The sequence below is a fragment of the Melospiza georgiana genome, chromosome 13, assembly GCF_028018845.1.
Source record: "Melospiza georgiana isolate bMelGeo1 chromosome 13, bMelGeo1.pri, whole genome shotgun sequence".
In the NCBI taxonomy this organism is placed as follows: Eukaryota; Metazoa; Chordata; class Aves; order Passeriformes; family Passerellidae; genus Melospiza; species Melospiza georgiana.
In genome coordinates, this window is record NC_080442.1 from 18,731,065 (window position 1) to 18,758,914 (window position 27,850).

Consider the following 27,850-nt stretch of genomic DNA (forward strand, 5'->3'; position numbering starts at 1 on the left):
AGCAAGAGTCCTGCTGGAGATGAGTCTTCTGCAGATAAAAAAGCTGCAGCAAAGAGTCTGTCTATACAATCAGCTCGTGTCATTTGTCAGGGAGGGAAGGTCTACGTTAGCCTGAAAAAAATGCCAAGAAGCTGCTTGGAAGAGAAGAGGGTATTGAATAACAGACCAAAGCAATCAAGACCTTCTCTGGTTATAATCTCATTTGTGCATTGACAGTATTTCAGTCAATAGCCTGTCATGCACTAGCCAAGAGTTGTATTGCAAAAATGTTTGGGCCATCATCTCAAATTTCATAGCTGGTGCCCTACAAGGTCAGAGAGTGCAATCATTACTCTTAATAGGGTGAGTGATCAAGCCATAAATCCAGCAAAATCAAATTTTACTTTGGTGTTTCCTATAAAGAAAAATAATAAAACTCCCAAAACATTAGATTTTTATATATCATCATTTTGAGCATCCAGATCCCATTGCATCAGGAAAATCAGAGGCCTCTGCATATAAAGCATGATCTCACTTTCACTGGAGTCAGTGACAAGTTCTCACTCTCTCTTTCAGAGAAGTAGGGGATAATCACAGAATCACAAATGCTTTGAGTTGAAAGGAAGCTTGAAGATCATCCCATTCCACCCCCTGCCATGGGCAGAGACACCTTCCACTATCCCAGGGTGCTCCAAGCCCCAGTATCCAACCTGGCCTTGGACACTTCAGGGATGGGCACCTGTGACAGGACCTGCCCACCCTCCCAGGGAACAGCTCCTTCCTAACTCCTGATGTAAATCTCTCACTTTTACTTTAAAACCAGTCTCCCTTGTCCTATCACCATCTATCAGTGTAAAAAGTTACTTTCCCTGTTTTTTATAACCCTCTTCAAGGCTTCAGTGGTTTCTCCCCAGAGCCTTCTCCCCTCCAGGCTAAAGAGATATTTCATAATTCTGTGTAGTTCTGGATGCAGATGGTCACATTCTGGATGCTTCTATTGGACCAAGCAAATGCAAAGCAGAACAGGGAGTTTGGCACATCCTCTCCCACCCCAGCAGCTGCAGTTCCATCACTGCAGTGAGAGCTTTCCTGCAAGTAAACACCTGGATGGAAGTAGGGTCAGCACATAGGATCAGTTAAACTCTGTCACTCCACAGATTTGTTTTGTTTCCTGAGCCCCTCAGTGACCCTGACTCAAGCACAAAACCCCAGATGAAGCCCTCAGATCACGGCACTTGGTTTGGTTTGCATTGAGGAACAACTGCCCTGTGGAATGAAGGGAGCAGTGGTGCTGTTGACTACAGACAGGAGCAGTTGGTTTAAGCCATGACAGCATCACTGCACTGCTCATTTTTGTATCGCATTGCAGCTCCACAATATAATTGAACTGTTTGGCTTTTGAGTGCCTTTTCGTTGGAAATGCAATATTAATGAACCCTACTGAGCTTCCCCAAACAATAACAGGGATATGAATAAAAAATTACCCCTAACTGTCCTGATTCTACATGAACCTTCCTAACCCAGCTATATTTAACACCAAAAAAGGGGAAAAATACCCAAAGTAGAAGACATGAACAAATGAAACAGGGACCAAGGGCATTTTGCTTAAATCCCTGATTTGATCAGTTCAAGATATGTCCCTCTCATATACCAGTAATCACCTGGATACAGGGTTTAGCAACTAACTCTAATTATAGAGATGTTGAGCAGTGATTTTTTTAAACTGAGAGTTAAGCTGAGAAGAGCTTCTTGACTAGAAGCCAGTGTGCTCAATCAATTAAATTATCATAAGAGAAGAAGAATCAGACCAAGGGGGAATGCGGATGTGGATGTGAGCTGATCATTAGCACAACTGAACTGTCACCTCGGTGGAGGCTGGAATGTGGCCATGCCAGGAGATTGATGGATGCATTTTGCTCAGCAGAGAACAGCCCACAGTGAATTGCTGATAAGATCTGAAAATAAATCTTACAATATTACAAGGCAAGGTGGAACTGCAGCCTCTGCAGCCTTGCTGTGGCCCACGGGCTGAGCAGCTCCTCCTGTCTGCCTGCTCCCAGGGCCTTTCCTGGGCTGAAGGACGTTCTTCTCCCCATGTTATAGCATGTTGTACCCATGAGGTGACACAGCAGCTCATTAACACTGCAAGTGGATGAGCTTGGGAAGATTTGGATGGGTTTGTGTGGCTCAGAGATGCAGGTTTTCCCTGTAACTCCTGTTTTTCTAGATGACAACTCCATGTCTGCCTATTAGAGGAAGGAGAGACTGACTGGAACCACAGCAATTCAAAGCCAAAAGGCAACGTGGGATGGAGGGGGTGTAAGGATGAAGCTGTCTGGCAGGTTGGTTTCTGGGTTCATGGGGGTATTATTGACCTGCAGAGTACCTGTGAAGAGGGGATGGATGTCAGACAGCTCACTGAGAAAGGTTTCTTTGCTGTGTTCAGCTATTTTAGTCCTCACTGTTCAGGGAACACAGCTTTAAGCTCCCTCAGTAGAAGGAGAGACAAAGACTGATCTTGCCATTTAGAGTCAAACCTTCAACAGACAGTGGGAGATTCACAGTGAATTCATTAGGTGCCCACAGAGTCCTCAGAAAAAGGAGGCCTGAGTTACTGTCACGATCCCCTGGCTTGCAAACTACAGCAATGTGACTCTGGAACCAGAAATCAGGGTATAAATCATGAGAAGATGTGAACTTCCTTCATTCCTCACTTAGGAAGTTTGTGCTGTAAGAGATGTGAGGCTCATTCCTGTCACTCCTCCAAGGGAATGGCTTTACAAATGATTATAAATATCATTATTTAACTCCTGTGGGAGCTCAAAGACTCCCAGATCTGCACTATTCTGAAAAGGTATGAGCTGTGTGTGAGACTCGAAATGTCTTGTTTTGATGCTTTACTGCAAGTAGATGTTTATGGAACACAATGTCCAAATTGAGAGACTTTATTCCCAAAATTGCCTCCTAGATAAGAGTCACACTGGCTGATGTCTGTCTGGCATGGACAAAGCTCCCAGATCCCCCTTAAGAGTCCAGAGCACTCTAATTAACACTGTGGGTAGTGAGTTGCCTTTTTATAGCGTGTGAAGTCCATAAAGCAAAGCCGTTTCTACAGCTGCCCACTAAACCTCACACCCCTTTAAGGGCATGGTGAGATCTCTCCCAAAGCTTTGTAATATTCCTGTTCCAAGGGTTTTTAGTGTCAGTGACAGATGGCCAACTGAGAGCACAAGGAAGAGCAGCTCTTAACTTATCCATAAAGTTTGAGCTGGCACAAGGAGAAGTATAAAAAATCCTCATAGTTACATGTCTCCCTGAAGAATGAAGGTCTCCAGTCCTCTGTGTCCTTAAGCCACAGGGAAAGGGAAGGGTTTGTGGCAGGCAGGGCTGTAAAGCCCAGTATAAACCTGACTAAATAAATCAAAATCTTGCAACTGACCTAAGCTGACTGTTAAAACTGAAACACTGAGCTGAATTCAGATACATGAAAATGAGGTGCCAACTCTTTTTTATTTCTGGAAATAATCCAGGGCTCCCTTCTGCACTTCTGGGGTCTGCAAGCATTCGAGGCTCCTCTGATGCTGCCCTCTCACCTCTGAGCTACCTCATCAGCAGCAAAGGGATCGCGTTTGCTGCTCCTGCCGTCTCTGCCGGGGATGGGCTCAGCCGCAGCCAGAGCTGCTGGCAGCGGGAGGCAGCGGGAGCGCGGCTCTCATCATCCTCCTCTGCCGCCCCGGCCCCGTTAGCTCAGCTACAGCGGGGCCGAGAGCTCCGGGGAGCGGGGCAGGGCCCGGCCCCGTCAGTTCAGCCACAGCGGGGCCGAGAGCTCCGGGCAGCGGGGCAGGGCCCGGCCCCGTCAGTTCAGCCACAGCGGGGCCGAGAGCTCCGGGGAGCGGGGCAGGGCCCGCCGGGGCTGCCCCGAGCCCGCTCTGCTGTGGGCACGGCCCGCGGGGCGGGAGCGCTGGGTACGGGATATGGATTCTCAGCCAGCCTCGGGCCAGAAAATCTCCTGGCCCAAGGACAAAGCTCCCGTTTCCTCGGCTCCTTTGCTGGGCAAACTGGCATCTCCTGACTGACATGCAGATCTCTCGGTGCCCAGAGCCTTCACGGCCTACAAAAACAAGCACAACTCCTTGCAGGGAATAAGAGAATCCCAAAAATTACAGAAAGGCTTGGGCTGGAAAGGACAGAACGGTTTGGGTTCACAGGGACCTTAAACAGTCTCGTTCCAGGGATGTCAATAATATGGAGATAAATTTCAGCCTTCCTCTAGAAATGCTAAAATAATTTGTCAGCTGGTTTAGATGGCTCCGTGTGAACACTCTGTGCCCATCAGCACTCACCACTCTGCTAGTTCTTCTGTCATTCACAATTTTTTGCTGCAGTGATTCCATATTTACTCCTATATCAGTAATGTAAATATTTATAGGAGTAAGTGAAATAGCAGAGACCCACCAGAAATACATTTGATGTTTATTCCACATTGACAGCTGCTTTTTGAGATCTGTCATTTAGGTTTTATTCAATTATTAATACATGTTGTTGATAATTGTATAGTGCTGATTTTTTAATCAGAATATCCTTCAGTACTGAATCAAACATGTCAAAAAAATTTATTTTACTTGCACAGCTACTCTAATAGAACTTGCAACTAAATCTGTGATTTCATCACAGAATGAAATCAGGTTTGTGTAGAATGAACAATTTCTTGCAAAATGCTAAACCTTATTTTATTCTTTTGATTTTTAATTGATTGAATCCAAATAGCACCATAACTTACTGGTTTTCCTCCTGAAGGGAATGACATCTTTTCTAAATTCTGCACAGGACTGTGAAAACATTCAAGTTTCTCTTTGGTTTTTCTTAAAAGACATTTCATAGAATTTTCTTAAAGAGATTTTTGAGAACTTGCAACCGAGGCACCCAGAAGAGCGACTTGGCTGCTGGGCTGGCACTGCAAGGAAGCCCAGGGGGAAGAAGGAATGTCTGAGTCATCCTCCAAACTCCCTTTTCCAGTCTCCAGCACACATCAGAGAGCAGCAGGGAATTGTTCCCAGGCTGCTCCAGAGCAAGCAGAGATGGGCTTGAAGCTGCAGGATGTTCCAGAGGCCTCGTGCTCTGCCCAGGGCAGCTCAGGAAGGACAGGGCAGGAATTCAGTGTTGGATGCTGGCTGGTTACTGAGCACGAGCAGCAAAGCAGCTTTGGCTTCTCTCCGCTGCTCCCCTCACTCTTACCCTGCTCACAAAGGAATATGATTAAGATGTGAGTTGTTTAGATCCATTTTTAATATCTCCTGATCAAAAGTGGAAGCTTAAGGAGCATGTAAGGAATGACTTTGATATTAAAGAGACAGAAAGAAGAACAAATAGTTTAATTTGCTTCTTGTCTTTCTTGGCTTGGGAATTTGAAGCAGATGTTCATATGCGAACACAAAAAACCCATATTCCATCCAAGTCTGAGCACAAATTGCCTGGATCAGAGGGAAAATGTCTGGAGAGGGATGCACCAGGGTGCTGCCTGCTGGGAGAGGTGCAGGGATGGCACAGGCAGTGACTCCTGGGAATGGTCTGAATTGTGGAAAAAATGAGGGAAGAAATCCTTAAAATGGAATAAAATACTTGCAGTAAGCCCTCCTCACAAAACAAGTGTAAGTGTGTTATTGCAGTGTATCCATGGATCTGAAAACTGGGAAAATGCAGATTGAGTATTACAGTAAGATTTTAATGGAGATCTTCAGAGACAAAGAAGGATGCAATGGTAAAAGAAAGGGGCTGATTTCTGCATCTTGAACTGATGAGAGCATGGGGTGGCACATATGAAACCTCTGATTAGTCATAAATAGGAGAAACAGACTCTCCATGTCATCCAAATTGTAAAGGGCTGCAATGTCAGATTTTCAAGAGGGTTTTGATTCATTTTGGTCTGTGCACGTAATGAGGAATGAGAGCTAAATCGCAGAAGCCAAAGCCAGGCACAGGAGAGAAGCCAATCAGCACAGAATCAAACAGGAGGCTGTGGGATATCACAGATCTCTAATCCATCACCTGAGAGAAATGGCCCCATGCAGCAACCACCACCAGCCTTGCCCCTGCCCCACAAAGAGGCACTTTGCTCTCCAGCACAACTCCCTGCTCTCCAGGCTGACTCCAAACCTCGGGGAGAGCCAACCACTCACCTCAGTAGTGCCAGGAACAGAAGGGATGTGCACACAGGCACAGGCAGAGAGCTTCCCAAGGGTAATCCTGCCCCATGCCCTTCAACATGGAACCATCCCAGATGGACATTGTCACTGATTCCAGTGTTTCCTATGGGCTCATGATGTTTAAAATGCTTTTTAGATAGTTAATCCCCACCTCTTTTACAAGAATCTCAGGAACACCCCCAACTTTTCACATCTGGGATATTTCATCCCACAGCAAGACAGTCCTTGAGCTCTTACCATTTAAAGCCAAATCTAGAGCATGAAGGTATGAGTTCCACAAGTACATATAGGCATTCCAGAGGATTTATGGAGACGTTGCCAGTTATTTATTTGGGAGTTTTTATCTGAAAATGTGTCACAGGGACTTCTGTACCTCACAGGCTCCAAGCACACCTCATATCCTCCCCCTTGGAGAGTTCTAGTCACAGTAATTCCCTTCACCACCATGTTGTGTTCTAGGCCAGATACACTTCCATTTTTGCTTCTATGTGTTCTGTATGTTCAGCTTTTATGTAGGAAATGAAAACATTTCAGAATGTCTCTCTGTGCTTAGATTTGTATTGGTAGCACAGTATATACCTTGCATTTCCTGAGCATAAACTGTGTGCAAAATCTGGCCCTTCATACAATGGGATCATTTTGGCACTGGGCCCAGACAAGAACAAAAAAAACAATTGTCTGAATTTAATCAGTTGGTGTTACTTGGCAGTGCAAGAAGTCTTTATGCAGGTATTTATTTGTCCCAGCAATAACAAGAATATTGGAATTTATATCCAGGAGATAAGCGAGTACCTTGTCACTCAAGCACAACTAACAAGGGAATTGCTATTTGGTGCAGACATGTAAATGCCAAATGCTTAGTCTGGTTATTATTGTAAATTCCATTTTTACAACCTCTTGTTTTTAAAATGGTCCCTTAATTGATTTTTAATTATATTTTTCAATGACATTTAACTACACATGCTTTGTAAATAAACCCACACACATCCCAAAATATATTAAAGGAGCAAATACCGACACAGTTGAGGTTCTCTTTTCCCTGCCTGCTCTGAGTGCTCTCAGTAGATGTTTTGCACAAGGAAATGAGATCAAAGTGGTTCTGGGTAGAAGGGGATGCAGTCCTACCATAGGCAGCTGATGCCAGATTTGGTCCTCAGAGTGTTACTGATACACAGCAGAATGAGGAGGATGAAGCATAAAATGAGCCAGAACATCCAATCCTGTGCCCTGTGATTTACCCAAATTGAAATATGGCCAGGACATACTGACCTAGAGCTAGTTTAATGTAAAACTCCATGAGGTCTTTAGTGCTCAGAAGAAGCTTTAACATCTGTTTAACCTCAGAATACCATATTAAGGGAGAAGCAGAAGGAGTCTTGTGTCCCCAGTGGGCGTTTTGGAGGTGTCAAACAGCCCAGGTGGGCACCAGGCAGGCCTGTGGTACAATGTGAAGCATTTAAGGACATGGGACTATAAATTGCATCCATCCAGCTGCCTAAAGCACAGGTTTGGGATGAATTAAAAACCCTGACCCTTTTAACTGAAACACTGCATGAAACTACTGAATTCCCTTCAGTTTGCGCCTCAGCATCCCTCAGGTTTGGGGTGCAGAGCATTGTGTGGCATTCAGGAGAGAAACCATGCCCAGGGCCGGGCTGGCAGCAGCTCCCTCAGATCCCACCACCCTACAGGAGCCATTGGATTTGTTGGAAACCACTCACTGTTGTAGTTGCTGTTTCCACCAGTCTCTGCCGAAGAGGTGCTGGACTCCTCCAGCCCATCAGAGGTGGCCAAATCTTATAGAAAATCAAAATAATAACTTGAAAATAACTTCCCATGCATTCCTGAAAACACTGTATAACCTTGATGAAGTCAGCAGGATAACAACAAGCGAGGACTTGCACCTTTTTCACTCAAACTTGCATTTCTGACAATTCTCACATACCTTTTCCATGGCTGGGATGTTACATTGTTATTAGCAGGGTTGTAATTTCATTAATGGTCACAAAGAAATGGAAAACACTTGAAACCCAGAATTTAGTATTTATCCAATTCCCAAGCTTAGCAATTGTGGCAGAGGCATAGTGTTTTGCTGGGGAAGGAGCTGATTCCTTTATGCTGTGGCACTCACAAAACCCCCAGGGCTGGGGAATGACTCTATTGATCTTGGGTACGATTCACTCCTGTGCAGAGATCCAGCACAAGCCAGCATTTCCCATAAATTTTGTTTAAGCCCCATCCTGTGGAATAAAGCAGCACGCAAATCACACATTACTGGGACAACGATGCTTTGTTCCTAAATATTGCTACTCCTGAGGAGACTACAAAATGCCTTCAGAGCTGTCAGAAATGAGATGTGACTTGCCAAAGGTCACCCAGCAGGGAGCAGAGGAGCTGGGACACATCCAGGTGCCAGAGCAGAGATCTCTGTCCTGTCCTCTGCCCTTCCCCAGGGTACAAACACGCAGCGACAGCTTCTGCCCCCCAGAATGTCTTATCAAAAATGCCTCGTGTAAAGTCTGCCTGCACAATGGGAGCTGAGTGTTCCTCACAAGCTGCATTCATTAATTCAGGCTGTTTATTTTAATTTCAATGAAACCTGATTTAATTAGGTGTTGTATGTGTTCTGCATAGATGAGTAAAGCTCTTCTGATTTTTTTTCACTGGGTACATATTTCACCTGCTCTTTTTTCTTTTTGCAGTGGTAGCTTTTGCTCACCCATACCTCCTCCTATGGGACCTGAGGAAAAAAGAATCCAATTGGCATCCCTTTCCACCCCTTAATGAAAGTAGGGTTCAGTTCCTGCCATAAGGTGAAGACTGGTAAAACATCTTTGCTGACAGTTTAAAAACTTTCAGAACACAGAAATTAAGCAAAAGGAATTGGAAATCTCAGGGACAGATTCCAGCAGACAAAAATGCACACTCAGTTCTTTAACTGACTCTAAAGAAATGTGAGTTCTACATTTCATATGTGTCACAAACTCTTAAGAACAGCAAGTGTTTGTAATGGACTTCTGGGGAAAAGAAGCTAAACCAAGTGGCAAAGTTCTCTGCACTTCTGTGTCTCAGCAAAACTGGCTATAAAATAGAGTAAACTTGTATTTGAGGGAGCTACAAGTAAAGTTTCAGATTAATCCATTCCTGAACTTGTGCTGTTGCTCAAAAGAGTAATTGGAAAACAATCCTGGTAAGGTTTCATGCAGCAAGGATAAAAATCCTTCCTTCAGCACAAGTCAGTCCTGTTATTTCCTGGGCAAGGGAACAAATGTTCCTCTGGGGATCCAATAATTGTTTGTTGTTTCTTTTTAAGCAAATATATATGCACCTGTACTTATGAATAGTTATGTTTTAATTTGGCCATAAAGTGCCCAAGTGGTCCTTTAAGCATATAATTCCTCACCTAATTGCACAGCCCTGAGTATTCAGGGACAAACTGTAATTACAAGTGCAGGTTCATTCTGCATGGACAGTCTCTGTTTTAGTATTTTTAACTGCCAAAACACAAATGGTTTCAAATTACAAGAATCTCACCACTTCCCCTTTTACATCAGCACAAGACAAATTTAATAACAAATCTTGAAATGATCTTGGAATTCAGGCAGGTCCAGCAGCAGGTGCTGTGAGAAATCCCCCTCTCTTCAGACACTTGAAGTGAGAGAAATGCAAGGTAGACCAAAAAGAATCAATTTGTCACAACCAGTAAAAGAGAGCTGGAGCTTCTGTTTTCATTTCTGGTACCTGAACTGGCAAAGCACTTCAGCAGTGACATTTATTGATCATGTAGCCTCAAAACAAAGCTGGGCAAAGCTGGACAGGCAAGAGGTATGCATTAAATACAACAGGGAAGTTCCAAAAATTGCCTTGAATGGCAGGAAAAAAAGAGAAATAAATCCCATTTATGGAGCTGGGAAGGATGGGAAGAATGCAGCCACTCTTACCAGCAAGAAAGTGTTGGGATTTTGTATTTCATGGCTTTTCCTGTCATGTTTGATCACTATTTTAGATGCAGAGGGGACTCTGTGCCTGTTAATGTCACTGGCCTCAATCATGCAACCCTTAATCAAGCAGAAATCCCTGCAGCTTTGCCCATAAAAGAATTACAGACTTAGTTATAGGTTTTCTGGTGCAGATTTGACCCCTGCTGCCTCCCTGCTGCAATAAAACTCCTAAACCCTTTTGGATCATTACTCCTACAACTTGCCTGAGGGCACAGGGGGTGCAGCTTCCATGGGGCTCTTTTTTGGTTTAATCCAAGAGCTGAGGATCCAGCCAGTGACTGCCCTGGCCAACACAGAGCACGAGAAACCATCTTAAACCAGGGCCAGGGCTCTGGAATTCTTGCCCCACAGTAAATCATCCCACTAACTCAAATTCCCCACAACTTTTTCATCCTTGCTCAGCCATTGCCAGAATGTCCTTTATTTAGAATAAAAAATAGGCTTCTTTAATGGCCATAAAGGTTATTAGGATTGTTTATTCTAAGCTCTGAAATATTTGTTCAATTCTTAATTTGCTTATATGTCTTCTAATTACATCAGCATTGGGGTTCTGCCTTTGTAGCTGTAATTGGAAGCTGATATAAAACCAAGACTAGAAAACATCAAGCATTGCAGTGACTGGAGTTGTTGTGGCATTTGTCATCTCACTGCTTGTTTACCAGAATGAAATTTCCAACGCAATTCTCTTTTTAACCTACAATATTAGGTGACAATATTAAACATGTTCACTGGCAGATGATTATTTATCTGAGACAAAGCCAAAAAAAGTCATACCTTGCTCAAGGCAGAGCCTGCAACTCATTATGTTACATAATTCAAGGTTAAAGAGGGAGGGATAGAGAATGCTTTTGATGGAAGGGACCTTCAGGAGCATCTCATTGCACCTTCCACTACCCCAGGTTGCTCCAAGCCCCACCCAGCCTGGCCTTGGACACTTCTGGAAGTGCATACAGGAAATCCTACCATCTTGGTGGCCTGGTTGTATTCAAAGGCCATGATTTCAACTGATCTTAAAATCCCCCCAAGATCAACAATAAATTCTTCTAGATTTTAATTTTCAAGTTTCCAAGAAACATTAATTACAAACCAATCTAAATGCATCATCACCCTGTAGCTGATTGGCCTCAGCTGTGACAAGTGAAGTGTATTCCTAGGTGCAACCAAAGGTGATTTTTGGGATGGGGTTCAGTCTCCACAGCTGAATACCAAAACCTACTCAAGACACCTGAAATTATTCTCCATTGAGATCCACAGGAACATTTTGATAATGCCAAGGGCCATTCATCATCAGAGCTCTTTATTCAAGGTGCACTTCATGCTTTGCTTGCCATATTATAATAGGAAATAATAATGGAGTAATAAATGGGGAAAAATATTTTTTCTGTTGTCTTTGTTCGAATTGCTCAGTGTGTGAGAGCAACACGTGTCTGATTTTTCATCTCTCCTTGAACAGCCTGAACTGACAGATTGCCCATAATCTGTTCAACAATCTCAGTGCCAGAACATGACAATAGTCAGCCCCATGGAGCGGCTGGGGAATCTCAAAGGGAATAATTTCCCACTAAGCAATAGCTGAAGGGTGACCCAGTTGGGAGAGGCCTGGAGAGAGACACATTGCTGGTGGCTCTGAGCATGTGTGGCTCCACGCAGGCACAGTTAAAAGGCAGATTAATCTGCAGTCAGGTGTGAGGAGCAGAGCCAAGGAGCCCTACTGGGGACCACACGGCATCCAGCCCCTTTGGAAAGCACTTTATGAATTAACCTAGGCTGGGGTTTGTTAAACTGTGAGCATCCAAAGATTCACACCAGCATTTCTCCAGCCTGATCTGTATTCCAAAGCAGCGCTGCTCACATAAATCTCTGTGCTGTTTTTTACTGGAGTGAAAGGGAGAAAACCCGCCGTTAAATCAATAGGCTGCGTTGCACACCACAGTGTATGAAAGTCCTGGTGCTGTGCTTATCACTTGTGCTGCCACCAACTAATTGCTGTCCCTTGCACTTCATTATCCCCTGTAATATGGTTACAATAACAGAGGATGACAAATAAGAACTGTTATCTTCTCCAGGCCAGTCTTTCCTCGCAGGGTGAGTTCTCATTCCAATCCATCTATCTGGATGAATAAGATTTACCAGATTACACATGGACTTAAAAGGTTTAACACGAGCATGATGGAGAGCTGCCTTAGGAAATATTTTACAGGCACACTTTGGGGATCTGGCACAAAAAACTCTTTACTGCTGCTTTTGTACCCACCATGGTTTCCCTCAGCTCTCCCTGCATTGAAGGCAGCGATGCTGGCAGACAGAAAACCTGGTTCTATAAAACACTAAGCGTGCCTTATGTCCTCCCTGAATCAGGTCTGCCAGTCATTCACTCACCAGAGAGGTGGTCTGATTCTTTTGATGTTAAATTAGATCCTGGAACTAATAAAACTCCCTACATTGATTATGAAACAGAAACAGGAGAAGAATATTATGGATAGGAGAAAAGAATTTGTGTCTGGCAAGAAAGGATAAAAGTATCTGATCTTTAATGGGTGGCCTAGTTAAAGGAAGTCCTTTGTTGCAGCAATAAAGAGGAATTGTAGAAAATGTGAATGAAACCTCCAATAGCCACATTAAGGCCACCTGGTCTCAGGTGAGGCTCAGGAAGGGAAGAGGAGCCTCTTCTGTGGCTTCCAAAGTCTCCGTAGGAGATCAGTTTTTCCCACTGGATGTAAAGGACGTGCACGGTGTCAGAAGGAAGGAGAGATGGAGAAGCCATTATTACAAAGTCTTTGTTTATGCTAAAGATCCTCAAACCATCAGTGTGGGGAGGCAAACTCATATGGACTACAGGAGACAGCAATGGAAACTCAGATGTTTCACCAATCAAATGAATGCATTTATAAATTATATTTCTTTCATCCCATGGCAGCTTGGCGTGTCTCAAAAGTCAGCCTTTAGCCCAGGCATCCACAGCACTCACAAATATCCCCAGTATTTGTCTCCACAACGGTGTTAAGGCACACATTTGCATAATTAAAGACACCCATAGGTGAAGTAGCACAAAATAACAAAGAACCATTTCTTTTCCAAAGCCTTCCAAACTAAATTTGAGGTAACTAATTGTCCAATATCTGGTGCTGGAGGTAGTTCCCCCTCTTACCCTGTGCTGAGCTCTCTGTAAATTTCAGCATTTTTCTAACTCCTTCTGGAGATATTTTGATGTTCTAGATGTTCTTTTTGTTTTCTGCTTGGTTCCAAACCAGTTATAATCAATAATTTCTCTCAGAAAACAGCATTTCATAAGTGTCCATAATTCTGTATAAACTGGCTCTAAATACCTAAAGACCCCAACAGTCCTCAAAAATAAATCTGAACGTGCCCATGAATCATTGTCTCATTTTTATTATTTCAAATGCTCTGCTAGTTAATGATGTCTTGAATTGGTTTATTATTATTATAACCTCTCTGATAGTTAAATCAATCAAATAATCAGTGCTGCAGTTCATCAAATATACACCTCCAGGAAGATGCTGCTTCCCTTGCATAGTGCTGAGGAAAACCAGCATCTCTTTATTAGAGACATGATTAGTTTGTCTTAATATCCTAGAAATGTGCTGAAATAGTGCCTTGGAGGTAACAGTTAACTATTTTTGCATATGATTATAGCATTTTGTTTTCCTTAGAAAGAAAAAGATGCGAGTTGCACTGCACCAGTTCCATGGTGGAGTCACTGGTGTGTGCTGGCTCCATCTGTTACTCAGCACTGCTTGGTCTCAGGCCCCCTCCCAGAAACCCACCCAGCACCTTTCTCCTCACAACTGTGCTGCAGCACACTGAGTTTGCTTTTTCCCTTGTATTAAGCCAGTCTTTCAGGGGCCTTGCTACATCTGTGTGGGTATCAGCTTCTCTGTGAACAGCATTAAAAGGAACTACTTAGCACTGCATTGACATTATCATGGCAAATTGCTTTAAAATATCACTTGTAACTGCAATATTAGCACAATAAAATATTTTAAATTTGCCTACTGTGTCTCAGAGCTTGCCCTGATGGTGAATTACTCCTCATAGTACATTAACAACGATTCTAGTAATTGTCAGGAGCACTGATGGACATTTTGTTCTCTCCCATGAAGGGAGATCACAGCTCCAAGGACACAGGCAGTTTATTAAATTTCATAACTCTTGCTTTCAGGTATGTGATGTGGAAGACTTACACCTATATATCAATTATAAATTTATTGAGCTAATAGCTGGTAGGACTAGAGCATCTGCAAGCTGCAGTTTTATGCAGAGCTCAGGATCAAGGCTTCCCGTGCAGTGCCTCCCATTACAGCCTAATAAAGATGAATGTGGCCAGTGTTGCTCAGAGAGAGCGCTCACTAAATGAAGAAAGCAGCTCAGTGAATGTGGAATCTGTACAGAAGCCAAACCCAACTCCTTTTCTAACTCAGAGATGCAACATTTGGGCAGCTGCCCAAGGAAGGGAAGAGAAGGAAAACCAAGTCTGTATGCATTTTTATTTCTCACTGACTCTAAGCCCACAGTTATAAAACCTAACTAAATTCTTGATTTCTTTATATGAGCTGTTCCAGACTCTTTAATCCATGATTATAGGAATGTAATTGATATGCAGGCCATGTTAAATGCATTATGGTAACTCTGCAGTTAGGGAAGTAACATATTCCCACTAAATTTCAGTATGATGCAGTCCAAAGTGAAAACAAGATAAAAGGAATTCAGAAGATGAGAACTCAGTGGGGTTTCATAATCCTCAGCATGTGCACAGTTGAGAGGCAGAGCTCCAAATGACCTGGACAAATCTGCATAAAGTTTTTTAGCAAACATAAATGAATTCCTGAAGTAATCACTCCATCAACACATGGGATTGTATCTCCACCTCTCCCACTCTTCACTTCTGCTTGCAGAAGAAGTCTTGCATAATAAGTAAAAACTGCACTTGCAATGTGCTATTTTTTGAGCCTTTAGGATGAACACTGCTCAACCTGACTACCAGGTGGATATATTTAATAATTTATCAAAAATATCTATGCTGTGCTGATTCCAAGAAGAGAAATAAGGAATGATAGTCTGTAAACATTAGTTTGTTACACAGCTTTCAGAATCTAAAGGCTGAACACCAATGTAACCTCTGCAATGCACAAGGGAGAGAATTTGGCATTGACAGTGTGTTCCAAATTTGACCCATCCCTCTGAGGAAGGTTCTGAAAGATGGGATGGTTAAAAAGTTAGCTTGGAAAGGAAGTTCCATTTGGTAAGCAAAAGTCAAATTCTGGTCAAACTGAACCAATCTCACACAGCTGGACTGGATGATCCTGTGGGTCTCTTCCAGCACTGATTCTGTGCATGACCTGACACACCAGGCACTCTGCAGAGGTTAGCACAGCTGGGAGTGACTTCCAAAGTGCTCCTGGACAGTGGGGAAGCTCCTCGCTGGAGAGCATCCCCAGCAGTGCCATTCCAGTCCTGCTCTCGGTACTGGGCTGCTCTCTGAGGGTCCTGGGTGCACAGGACAGCCCTGCCCAGCCTTCCTCGAGTGCACCCCCAGCCCAAGGAGCCAGAGGCTGCAGTTCAGCTCAGCCCTGGAGCCTCAGCCACTGCCCGAGCTCAGCTGGAGCTGTGCTGGTCTCCAGCTCTGTCCTGTGCCTGCCCAGGGACCCTGCTGATCCCATCCCATGGACTGAGACCCAGCCTGACCTCACAGCAGCCTCCCCAGCAAGGACCTGCCTGGTCCTTCTCATTTAAATAGGGTTACATTTGCACATTTCTGAAACAATGGATTTGAAATCAGAGGTCATTTGTTCACAGTAATTAGTGTGTGACATCACTCCTGCTAATGTTCAACATATGGTCTAATGCAATACTACATTATTTATTGCTACATTATGTTACATAAGTGCAAAGCATACAAAGAGTCAAGCAGCTGAAGCCTGCACTTGGTTATGTTAATCCTCTCAAGTACCACGGTATTTCACAGCACCTCTTAATAGCCAAATCTTTGCTGCATCTCTGCTGCCTGGCAGTCTGGCTGGGAGAGATGTGGGGGATCCATTCCTGTAGCTGAGATCTCACCCTGCCTGCAAGTGCCTCACCAGATGGTCAGCATATTGCATTTTCCCCTTGGTAACATCCTTTTTTTCTCCCTGCATCTGGAACTCAAGTAGGAAAATACTTCTGTTGTTTCCTGTAGTGCTGGAGGTAGGGATGTATCCTGCAGGGTGCAGCTGCCCATGTCTGTACAGTGTGTTAAGCTGAGATACACCTGAATTTTGGTGCTCACTTCCCCCTCTCACAGCCTGGTGATGCAGCAGGCAGGGAACTGCTGTCTCTTTGATCAAGAATTTCCACAAAACAATTGCTTATTTGATCTCAGGTGCTTGAAGTGTTGCTTATACTACTCCAATGCTGTTTTGAAATGGCTTTTAACATTCATGACTTTCATCCTAAGATGCCTCTGTTAGTTGATCAAAAGGTATTCTTGACCCCATTCAAAGTTCTGGAGCTCTTCCTGCCTATTGTCCCCTAATTAGAGCCCCAGCCCCAGCGTGCTGCTCCTCTCCAGGGAACACTGAGTCACACGGGAGGTCACTGCCAGGAGCTGCAGCCTCTGCATTGTTCCCTTGCTCTCAGCACCAAGGAATGGAATGGCTTTTTAAAAATCCTGTGTTTGCATTAACTGGTAATATGTTTGGGAGGGAATGACTTTTTTATTGTAACATTTTAGCAACAGCTCAGAGCTTTGAAAAGGCATCATTTTAATATGCACAGGGCTCACCTCCTCAAAGAGCTGATACTCCAAAACTCTTTTGAAAAGAGTTACACACATACACAGCATTTTAGGAGTTCATTTCCCAGCATTTCCAATTTCTTTAGAAAACAACATCCTGAAATCACCAATCATTCCAGAGCCTCCACAGCTTGGCAAACAGGGAGTCCAAATGTGCTGCCTGGGCAGTGCCTGGGGGTGTCCCTGGTGGCACCAGGTGCCCTCCAAAGCCACTCTGTCACTGCCCTCCTTGCCTGGACAGGGGACAGAAAATACAACCTTGGGCTCTGCAGAGCTCTTCCTCTCACGTGTTCTCACTCCTCCCACCAACTGCAAACGCACAGGTTTGGGGTTTCCCCATCTCAACTCTGTTATTCCAGTGAAGCCCTGAGAGGCTCAGCCTTGCCCAGGGCTGGGTCTGTCTTGGAGCTGGCCAGCGTTGGCTCCATGGGACACTGGGGAGCTTCTGGCAGCTTCTCACAGAATCTTCTCACTCCTGTGGTCCCCCACAACCAAACCTGGCCCTGCAAACCCAATGCAGTGACTGCCACTTATAACTGGCCCCAGCAGCCAAAGGCAACGTCCACATAACCCAGGAAAGAATCTTCAGAAAGAATCTTTCTGCAGAAGAAAATTCTTCAAAAGTTCTTCATATCAGGACTCTAAATCTTACTTTCGGAATTGATAAAAAGTTTAAAAGCTGATGTGTGACTGGGTTTAAATGTGTAAACTGTTGATGCTGCATCAGATTTCTCTGTGCTGTCTGAGGTGGTTCTGGCTTTGCTGGAGCACGTGTGGGGCATCAACAAACCCAGGTCTGGCTGCCAGCCCCTGGAGCTGCACAAAGCTCCTTGTACTTGGGCATGTTCTGGCATCACAGCTACACAGATCCTACATCCATTTTCAAAGTGCAATGTTAGACTTTTAGACTTTTGAGAATTTCCCTCCAGTTATTGCTCACTAATGTCTCTCAATGAGGTCAAATTCCTCTTCCCCTTTTACAATTGTGTAATACCTGCTTTTCTCTCCAGACTAATTTTGTTTTATAAACTATTAGCTTCAAGGAGTTACTGCAGAGTAACACTGTTGTGTGATCAGAATATAAACCAGAGGGAATTGCCAGTGTGTGTTCTGATCTATACCATTCCATCAGTCTCTCCTTTTCCCTATTTTTTCACTCTCTGTTAGTTATCCCTCCCAGACATCTTCCAAATCCCTTTATTGGGTTTTGTATTTAACAAAGAAGCAATGAACCCACAGAACTCTTCCTTCATTACCAGAGCATTGTAATAGCATCTTCCTTTACCCATAAATAGCATTACACACTGTGAACATCTGCACTGTGGGAAGAGAAAATGGAATTGTCAACGGCCTGAACCACATCAGCTCAGAGACTCCTGGCTAAAAGACCTTCCAGTCATGATATTTTGCATATTCAAAAGCACAACCATATCTGGAGAGCTTGATTTGCTTTAAGACATTTAAGATTCCTCTGATCTCTCTTCAGAAGGACCGTCAGCACACCTAAAGAAAATTTACATCTTCATGTGCCAGGACATGGAAAATTTTCTCAGGAATACGATATAACTCTGCAAACTTGAGTCAAATGTTTTTTTTTTGCTGTGGATCTATCTAGAAGAGACAATTTGACAGTGTAGGGTGAGGAGTTTATTCACAAGCACTTCCTAACCCACTTAACTCTCCTCTGGCTTTCCTGCATCACCCACACATTCAGCCCAGAACCACATCACGTGGCTCAGACCATGTCCCTTGTCTTGTGGGGCAGCTGAAGTCATAGAAATCACAGAAGTCCTTAAAGCCTCCTAAAGAGCAATGACCAGGGTGCCATATCCCACTGACTTTCCATAAAGGAATTCCCGTGGAAGTCACTGGGATCTCACATAAAACAACCAGTGCTGGATGTCTTCCCAAGCAATTCTTCTCTTCAACCACAGGTTCCAGCTTTGGAGATGGACATGAGTTCTCATTACTGCCAACAATTTTTACATACCTAATTAATTCTCTGAGCTCCCTATTAAAACTTAGTGCAGAGTTTGGCCACAGCCTAGATGAGGCCTTTTTGCTGGAGAAAATTCCACCTATTTTATATGAGATTCTGTCAGATTTTAAGAAAACTGGAACTAACCTTGACATTTGAGTCCCACAGACATTTCATCCAAGAAAAACTGGATAAAGATGACAGATTTGATGGCAAAGAGTGTTTTTTCCTGTATAGGATGAGAAGAGCTTATCATCCTTGGATAAAAACAAAGTCAAACTTGACTCATACTGATTTATACAATAATCTAAATAGAACTTTTGAAAGATAAGGAGATGTGGAAGAGACAGGGATGCAGTTCTCTATTACTGATTATACTTTAGGCTGTGGATAAAGCCAGAAAGCCCAGAAAGCCTTCTCCAATGTCCCTGGGATCCTTTCCTCCCAGAAAGCCTTCTCCAGTGTCCCTGGAATCCTTTCTTCCCAGACAGCCTTCTCCAGTGTCTCTGGGATCCTTTCCTCCCAGAAAGCCTTCTCCAGTGTCCCTGGGATCCTTTCCTCCCAGAAAGCCTTCTCCAGTGTCCCTGGGATGCTTTGCTCCCAGAAAGCCTTCTCCAGTGTCCCTGGGATCCTTTCTTCCCAGAAAGCCTTCTCCAGTGTCCCTGGGATCCTTTCCTCCCAGAAAGCCTTCTCCAGTGTCCCTGGGATGCTTTGCTCCCAGAAAGCCTTCTCCAGTGTCCCTGGGATGCTTTGCTCCCAGAAAGCCTTCTCCAGTGTCCCTGGGATGCTTTGCTCTCAAGTCAAAGTGCTCTGCATGGGGATGCTCAGGCATTAGGCACACAACTGATGGGCTTTTCCAAAGCTGCTCTAAGAGCAGCACTTACTCCAGCCAGACACTCATAGGCTTCAACTAAAACTATTTCAAAGCATGAGATTAATGTTAAGCCTGTTCTGAAAAGCTTTGCTGAAGTAGGTTTAACAGAGCAAGGAGAGCATATGTAAAGGAATTCACAGAGCTGGAGCTGGGCAAAGCCAAGCAGAGTCAGGGGCTGCAGGAATGGGATCCCAGCCTCACACAGAATATCCCCAACCACAAGTAATGAACGTGCCTGAAGGGGGATCCAAACAGGGCTTTGCTGCTGTTGGTGTGGAACTTCCCCCCATCTTTGCCTCATTCCACTTCCTTTGTTTGTTCACTGGTGGTTCATCCCTGGCTCCAGGGAAGAACACCTCACCTGAAACAGTTTAAACCCCAACTCAGGGCTTACAGACCCATCTCCAGCAATCCAAAGAAGACTCCTTTTGAAGTACAGTTATGTTTGAAAGCATGTTTGTGATAATTTTTTTGGTAACTCTTCCTTCTGGAATGTCCAGGTGGGCCCAGGGCCTGGGAGAGCCCTGAACACCCCAAGGAGCTGTTATTTGGTGGCTCAGCCTGTCCTGGGGGCACTAAGGGGACCAGGGACAGACTGGATGCTCCAACACCAAAAGCTGCTGCAATGTGTAAGAGGCTGCCTCTGTCTCTTCCTTCTCCTCGCAAGGAATGAAGAAGAGGGACATAAAACCTCTCAGTCAGTTGCTGAAGTCTTCACTGTTGCAAAGACAAAGTAGTTGGAAAGGAGCTGAAGTCATTTAGCAATTAACTGACATTTTAAAAAACAATTCTTTTGCAAGATTCAGGCAACTCTTTTTATTATCTAGTTAATGGTAGCACTTAGAGAAGCTAATTTTATGTGTAATAAAACTTCATTACTATCCCCTCTTTGGAGGGAAGGGTGCAGAGGACAATTGGAATAAGAAACATATGGTTTCTTGTACTTTCTCAGTCATATACGTGCATGTGATGCACTATAGGTGCCTAAAACCTTCTCCTTTGTCTTTTCTCCCCTCTTGCTTTCCCTTTCTGCTGTGCACTGCTGTATTCCTTCATGTCAGAGGTCACCTATCAAATACTACTCTGCTCTTTTTTTTCCAATCACCAATCAATGATGAGGACAACAGAAGGTTAGAGCCATTTTAAAAATAGCATTGATGTTTCTGCTTGCCAATATGGGGTCTGGTGAGTCTCCTGCAGGCAGAGATTCCTAAGGAGAATGTTCCAGAGCAGCAGAAGTGGGAGTGTGATGACCCCCCATGTGCTGCAGCTCAGGGAATGGGGATGAGCTGCCTGGCCAAGCCCTCTCCAGCCTTTGGATCCTTGTGGGAGCTGTCAGAGCAGCAGTTGGAGATGAGATGGAAGAGAAGTGAAGGCTGAGCAGGGAGCATTGTCACTCTGCAGATGGCATGGCTCTTAACTCTTTTTCAATCAGCAGAGTTTTTCAGCTAACCCACCCCAGTTCCCATGGAGTCATTGTTATTAACCTGATATTGATAGTATCCAGAGTGACAAAAGTGGACAGGTTGACATTTCACATAATATAGATTTTAAAGCAAGACAAGATGGAGATCTCATAAGGAAAGTGCAGATTTGCAGAGTACACCTGCTATTTTCTAACACAAGGAAAGGAAAGAGCAACAAACCAGAGCTGGGGTTGCATAATCACCACTACAGCAAGCAGGACTTCCTCAGTGGGAAAATTCCAGTCTGTGTCAGGTCACTGCATAATTCAGGTGCCTTTCTCAGCTGCTCCACCAGCCCCACCTCACAGTAACAACGCCGATGGCTACAGGTGAGGAGTTACAGCTTTGTGCTGTAAGAATTTGTCCATTTCACTGCTGAATCACCATCAATTGGCCCCCATTGAGGATCTGCTTGTGTCTTCCCTCTGTAGGCTCAAGAAAAAGTAGCTGGACTGTGTGAAAAAGGCACTTAATAAAATACAAACACTTCTATCACAAAGAAAGATCATCTGGAAAGTGCTGGCAAAGGATATTTTGTTCTCTCCTTTTCCTATTTGTTCTAGCAGGACGAGCCAAACTCAGCTGTCACTTGTAATGCTGCAAGCAGAACAAGCTGGTGGAAACTACAAAACTCCATTTGGAGTTGTAAGTGCTAATTTACACCGAGGGAGGAGCTGAGCCACTGGCAAATTCTGGTGGTGCTGCTCAGCTTTAACCAAAAGCAGGATTTTTCTCTGTATCTTTCACTTCTCTTAGAGTTGGAGGACTTTTATGAATATGTTTAACAATGAGCACCCCAGGGACACCTTGGTAAACCAAGCAAGAGGGAGAAGAAAGAAATTATAGATCTGTTTTTAAGACATTACCATGTATGCTCAATGAGTGCTCAGGTCTTTATGCATTCCAAATCCTCGCTGTGAAGGGAACAGACCCCTGCATTACTGCCTAAGTCAAAGGCAGGAGCAGTAATTTTAAAAAACCTTCTGATTTGGACCCAATTGTTTTCCATTCTTTGTAATTACTTTAACTTTCAACATCAGCTTTTCCTGTGAGCAATTCAGTAAGCAAATCAATTTTCCCTATTCCTAGGAGAGATTCTGTCTAGGTTTAACTTCAGAAAAAAGTGCTCTGCGACAGGGTATTTCTGAAGTGTGCTCTTCATCTAAGACAGCTCCTTCAGTCATTATTTCAGCTGCAGCTACAGTCTGTATCTATTTCCATCGAACTTTCCACAGACAGGTACATTTCCTCTACCCTATCTGTGATAGTGATAGCCTTTAAAAATATTGGAGGGAACTCAAGGATCCCTGCTTTTCACTGTGATATCCAGAACTTTCTTCTAATCATGGGATGGTTGAAGATAAAAAATCCTGTGTAGAAACAGCATTGCTATCTCAGTGATCTGCACTGGTGGATTCATGACAACTCTGGTCTCTGCAGTAATTCCAGTAAAATGATGCTGTGTGTCTTTTGGATATCTTCAGCAAACACTTTTTCTGCAGATCATGTGGCACAGGAAGCCGTGGGGCAGAGCAGTGTGAAGTGTGAAAGCACCCAGCTGGGGCAGCCAGGGGCCTGGCTTCCACGCCAGACTCGCCCTGCTCAGTCTTGCAGCCGTGTCACAGCACTGGATGTTCCCTCATGGGAGCTGGGCTTGGTCTTACAGCGTTTGCTTTGCTTCAAGCCATGCATATGCATATGTAAACCTGGCCTGGGATGTGCTAAATGCATTTCTAAATATGGATGAACTCCTGAGTGAGCAGGATCACAGTCATATTCCCACCTTTGTGAAATGTAAGAAGCAGTAGGAGGTGGTTTGTGCTTTGCAGTGCCATAAAAATACAATGTTAGATCTGGCTCCGAGCCCATTGTACAGGGAACGATCTGAGAGCCCGGGGTGGAAAGAGAAGAGCCTGACCCACTGTGAGACATGAATCACGGCCCACATTTCGTGCCTTGGTCAGCCCATCAGAAATCCTGCTCTGAGCTTTCTGTATTGTTTTTGTATTTCTTCAGTATTTCCAGATGAAAGGTGCTAATGTCTCAAACATCATTATTAACTGAAATTCATTGCCTAGTCAGAATATGTAAGAGCCTGATGTTATCTGAGACACACTGAGAACTGTATTACTACATAAAAGTAACTGTATTACACTTCACAAAGAATCTCGGCATTTGCAGAGCTGAAAGAATGGTTTGAAAAATACATTTGTAATTTTAAATTAGACTTCCTTAATCAAAGTGCTAGATTGCAGCTGCTACTCCAAACCTGGGCGCGTGACTCAGGTCCTAGTGAGAGTGTTCTTCAAACAGATGAGCTGTTTCAGGCTGAAAAATGTCCTTACAATTACCTGTGCCTTCTGCAAGTGCAAACTCAAAAGGAAACCTTAGGAATAAGAATTTAATGCATATTCTTTGAATCAAATAGTGCTGAGTTTTTTCTCTCCTTTTTTTTGCTGGACATTTAGAGCCTCTGTAGTCGGTTTGTTTATGAATTCACTCTTGACTGTCTGGGTTTTCTGACTGTCAGAGGCATCAGTAAATATTTTTTTCCTGTATAAATTTCCCAGCGAGGCAGAGAATTTACCTAGTGCTCACTAGAGAGATGCACACGGAATGGCAGAGCTGCTGCTGCCATGGAGGCACTTGTGTGGCATCACAGAATTGCAGGATGGATGGCTCTTGGGTGGAAGGGACAGTATGAGGTCTGTTTGTCCCTTTAGTTCCACTCCCAGGCATGGAATTGCAGTCCCCAGGGCATCCCTGGGAGTGAATTTTCTGCTGGCTCTTGCACTCCTCCTGACAGGTGAGAGAATTTACCTGTTCTGCCAGCAGCACACATGGACATCCCCACCACCTCACACATCATTTCCACTGATTTCCAGCACTGGACTGGATCCTTTATCTGCCCTTCTGCTTCTTCCTGACTGTTCATTTCCTTTATTTTTTTGTCCTTGTTATCAAGTGTGTGTTTGCCTACACCAAGAAGAAATTATCAAGGCTAAAAACCATGAACTCTATTGCATAGGGCATCTTCCCAGTTTATTCAGGTGCTCTGATGCTTAATTAGTTACTTAATGAAACACTTGGAACAAGAAGGTATAGAGGTCTACAACTGCAAGGATCTGTTATTTATTGTTATGTAGTGTTAATCAGGGGTGAGCCTGCTAACACAACCAGAACTCAGTGTGTGGAGCAAACTTCATCAGATAAAACCAAATTTTCTCTTTAGTACCTTCACTAAATCTATTCCAATGCTGGGAAACTGAAGAGTTTTGCAGCTGGACCACTGTATAACAGTTTTCCAAATGCTGCCTTCAAAAGTGCTAATTTCCTCCAAGCAAAGCTTGGCTGCTCCAGATATTTTAACATTTATGACCCTTGTAGTTTCTTTCAAAGTCCTGATTGTTAAAACATTAAAGGTTTCTATACTGTGCTAATGGAGAGAAGGTGAGCTGGTGCGAGACATCTGCTTCTTGATAATAATTATCAGAGTAATTAAGTTTTGCCATAGCTGCTACAATAAGGATCCAGTTTTGACATTTATAAGAGTGGCATTATGAAAAGCTGAACTCAGAATTATCTCTTTATCATACGACTAAAACAATTACAGATGTTCTATTGATGGATGCTGTGGTCCTCTTCTCAGCACAATAATTATCTTTTAATGAGCCCACATTAATGTAAATTGGATTCATCAGGAAATAAATTTCCCAATGAATGTGAGGCACTCTACAGGTAACCTTTCATGAAAGCAAAGCAAATAGTAATCTTGATCATTTGTGGACTAGAGAATTTCTTTCAGGTCTGAGACAAGGCAGAAAACCCAGGTGGATCACATTGTTTTCTGATATTCCAGGCAACTGGAAAATTTAATGAAAATAAATTGAATTTGTCACTTTTGTAAAATTTGCTGTGGATACAGGATGGATAATAATGCATGTTTTATGTGGGCTCCTATTTCCATCATTCCCTAATTCACCTCAAAGAGTCACCAGTGCCATGTACAGACAGAGGGAAGCTCAGTGCCACATCTGCTGGATTATTCCAGCTGCTGTGTTTTAGGAATCCCTGCTGCCTGCCTGCCTCTGCCCACCCTGCACCACTTCTGCCATTTTCCTGGGTGTCTTGAGCTCTTTAAAAATCAAGTTCCACTAAATAAGAAACCTCCCAGCTCATATCCCCCCAAAAACAGTTAAAGAACAATTTAAAAAAATCTTATGAATATATAGAATTACATATTATGGATATATGTGTATATATAATCACAAAATATGCAGACTTGAAAGGGACCCACAAGAACCATCACGTCCAACTCCTGGCCCTGCACAGGACCATCCCAGTGTCAAATCTGGAAGATGCTGGATGGTTTTTGTGGAAGCCTTCAAGCCAAGACCATGAGGAGTAACTAAGCACATGTATGGACAAGAAGCTGTGTCTGCTGTATTCAGAGGATGGAAAATGACTGAGTTCCATTTCCTAAACCTCTTCTATATTCTTTACCCTAAAAACAAAGGTATTGAAGGAAAAGATGCAGTTAAAGTTGGTTTGTAGCAGAATATGGGGGGGAAACAATTCCTGAAGGCTTTGGCTTGGGGTAGACAAGAGTTTGCCCAAAGTGTGAAATGCTGAGTCCAAGTCACTATACAGGAAGGAAAGGGTAAGGTGGGAGCAGCTTTCCAGAGGAATTTCACCTCACCATGGGTTGTGTTCTCCTGTCCCTGGGCTGGTCACGGCACCAGAGAGATACAGGGGTGACCGTGGAGCCAAGGAGTGACCCCGAGCTGGAGGGGAAACCTGCCCCAGTCTGGACAGGTCCCAGAATTTAAACATCACCAGCACTGCAGCACCTGGGATTTAGCCAGAGTCCTGGGTGGGCTCATGGGGTTGATGCTAAAAGCCTGCAGGCCCAGGGAGAAGTGCTGAGATGCCTGTCCACACCTGTCCCTCACGGGCTGTAGGGCAGCCAGAGATGGGGCTAAGGCAGGGACCAACAATTCCTAAAGCCAAAGGACAAAAGGGACCAAGGAGATGTCCCAGTCAGTGACAGGCTTAGCAGTGTCCTGGATCCATCACTGCCATCAAGCCTTTTGAGGGACTTTATCTGTGCCAGAAGCCAAAAAAGGTCTATTTATTATTCCAGGACTATTTTGAGGACTGAAATGTGATTTCATAGGTGCACAGGTTCACTTTGGCCTTCTGCAGAGAATGGTTTTCTCCTGCATTAGAATATTTAAAATAGACTTCATTCAATTATGGTGACTACATCAGCTATTTTTCCCCCTGAAACAAACAGTGCCCTGAAACTCATCAGGAGATACACATTGAAATGCATGCAAATTGTGTACACACATTTGCTCTCTCCCAGCTATGGCAGAAGCCTCCATTAAAAAAGCATTCCCTTCCTTACTGCAGCATTTGTCTGCAGCTTCTAAATGTCAATATTATCCCCAGTGAGAGGAGGTGGGAGGTGGGAAGGTTGGGAGCATTAGGGAGCTAATTGCCACCCAAAACTGGGAGCTGGGAACACTCCATGCCTTGTGCTGCAGGGACCCTGCTCTGTCAGGTCTCGCTGCACAGCCCTGAATTTACAGAGCCAGCCTTTGTGTTGCCATGATCATCACAGGAAATGAATTCATGGCAACGAGAAGGTGCAGCAGTAGATTAAAAGAATGTTCTTTACAATTTATTAATAATAGGAGCCTTTGAAATAAAACACAGAAAAATGCCTGTGTAAAACTGACTTCTCCAGATCGTTCCCTGTTTCCATCAAGGACTTGGCCAATGAGATGTGAGAGCTCAGCACTAAAAGACAAGCTTGAAGGGATTTTTATGTGAAGATGTCAGAAATAAGAAATAACACTCTATTTGAAGCAGCCGCGATCACCAATTTGACTCCATATGGCATCTTTGTTGCACATCAAAAATGGATGTTAGTCAGAAACTCCCTCCCCCATCCAGTGCCAGGGAAAGCTGAACACTGAACATCCCTGGGCACCAAGACCATGCAGTGAATGGAGCACTTCAAAGGTTAGGAGTTAGCTTCTCACTCAATGTCACCTCTGTGGACAAAACAAAACCACCAAAGGACACTGCTTTTTATCCAAAATGACTCTGCCACTCCTTTAAATATAGCCATCTATCAAAACATTTCACGAGGATATTTATTGAAATTAATCTTGGATCTTTAATATTTTCTAATATGCCACTCTTGCTTTTTAAGTTTGGCTTCTGGAGTAGACTGCCAATAAATAAGTGATTTTTTCCCACCAGCAGGTTACCTCTTGAAGACAGTTTTCTATGGCTGAAGGGAAGGGATGTGTTGACAGTCACAGATACCAGGACCATATGCTGCCTAATCTCATCTTGAGCACATACTCTGAACCTCATGAAGTCTATGTGGTATTTAAATGCATCTACACCACACAGCTCCACATCCATCAGATCCCCTGGGCCATGATCTCTCTGCACCCATTCCCTAGGTGCTCTCCAATAGCAGATCCTGTGGCTTGGGAGTTATGACAGTTTGCTCTCTGGTTTCAGTGGATTTGCTGAT

General features: G+C 43.9%; 1 protein-coding gene across 7 annotated transcripts in view; it reads right to left on the reverse strand.

Annotated features, from left to right (window-relative positions):
* MEGF11 (multiple EGF like domains 11) overlaps positions 1–27,850 on the reverse strand; it is a 250,413-nt gene that overhangs the window by 111,952 nt on the left and 110,611 nt on the right. For 5 of the 7 annotated variants that reach the window (XM_058033851.1, XM_058033852.1, XM_058033849.1 and 2 more), the window contains exon 7: positions 7,904–7,978. The exons of the other annotated variants lie outside the window; for them this stretch is intronic. In XM_058033851.1, the coding sequence (XP_057889834.1) occupies positions 7,904–7,978 (75 nt within the window). The remainder of the gene's footprint in view (positions 1–7,903; positions 7,979–27,850) is intronic. 7 annotated transcript variants of the gene reach the window in all.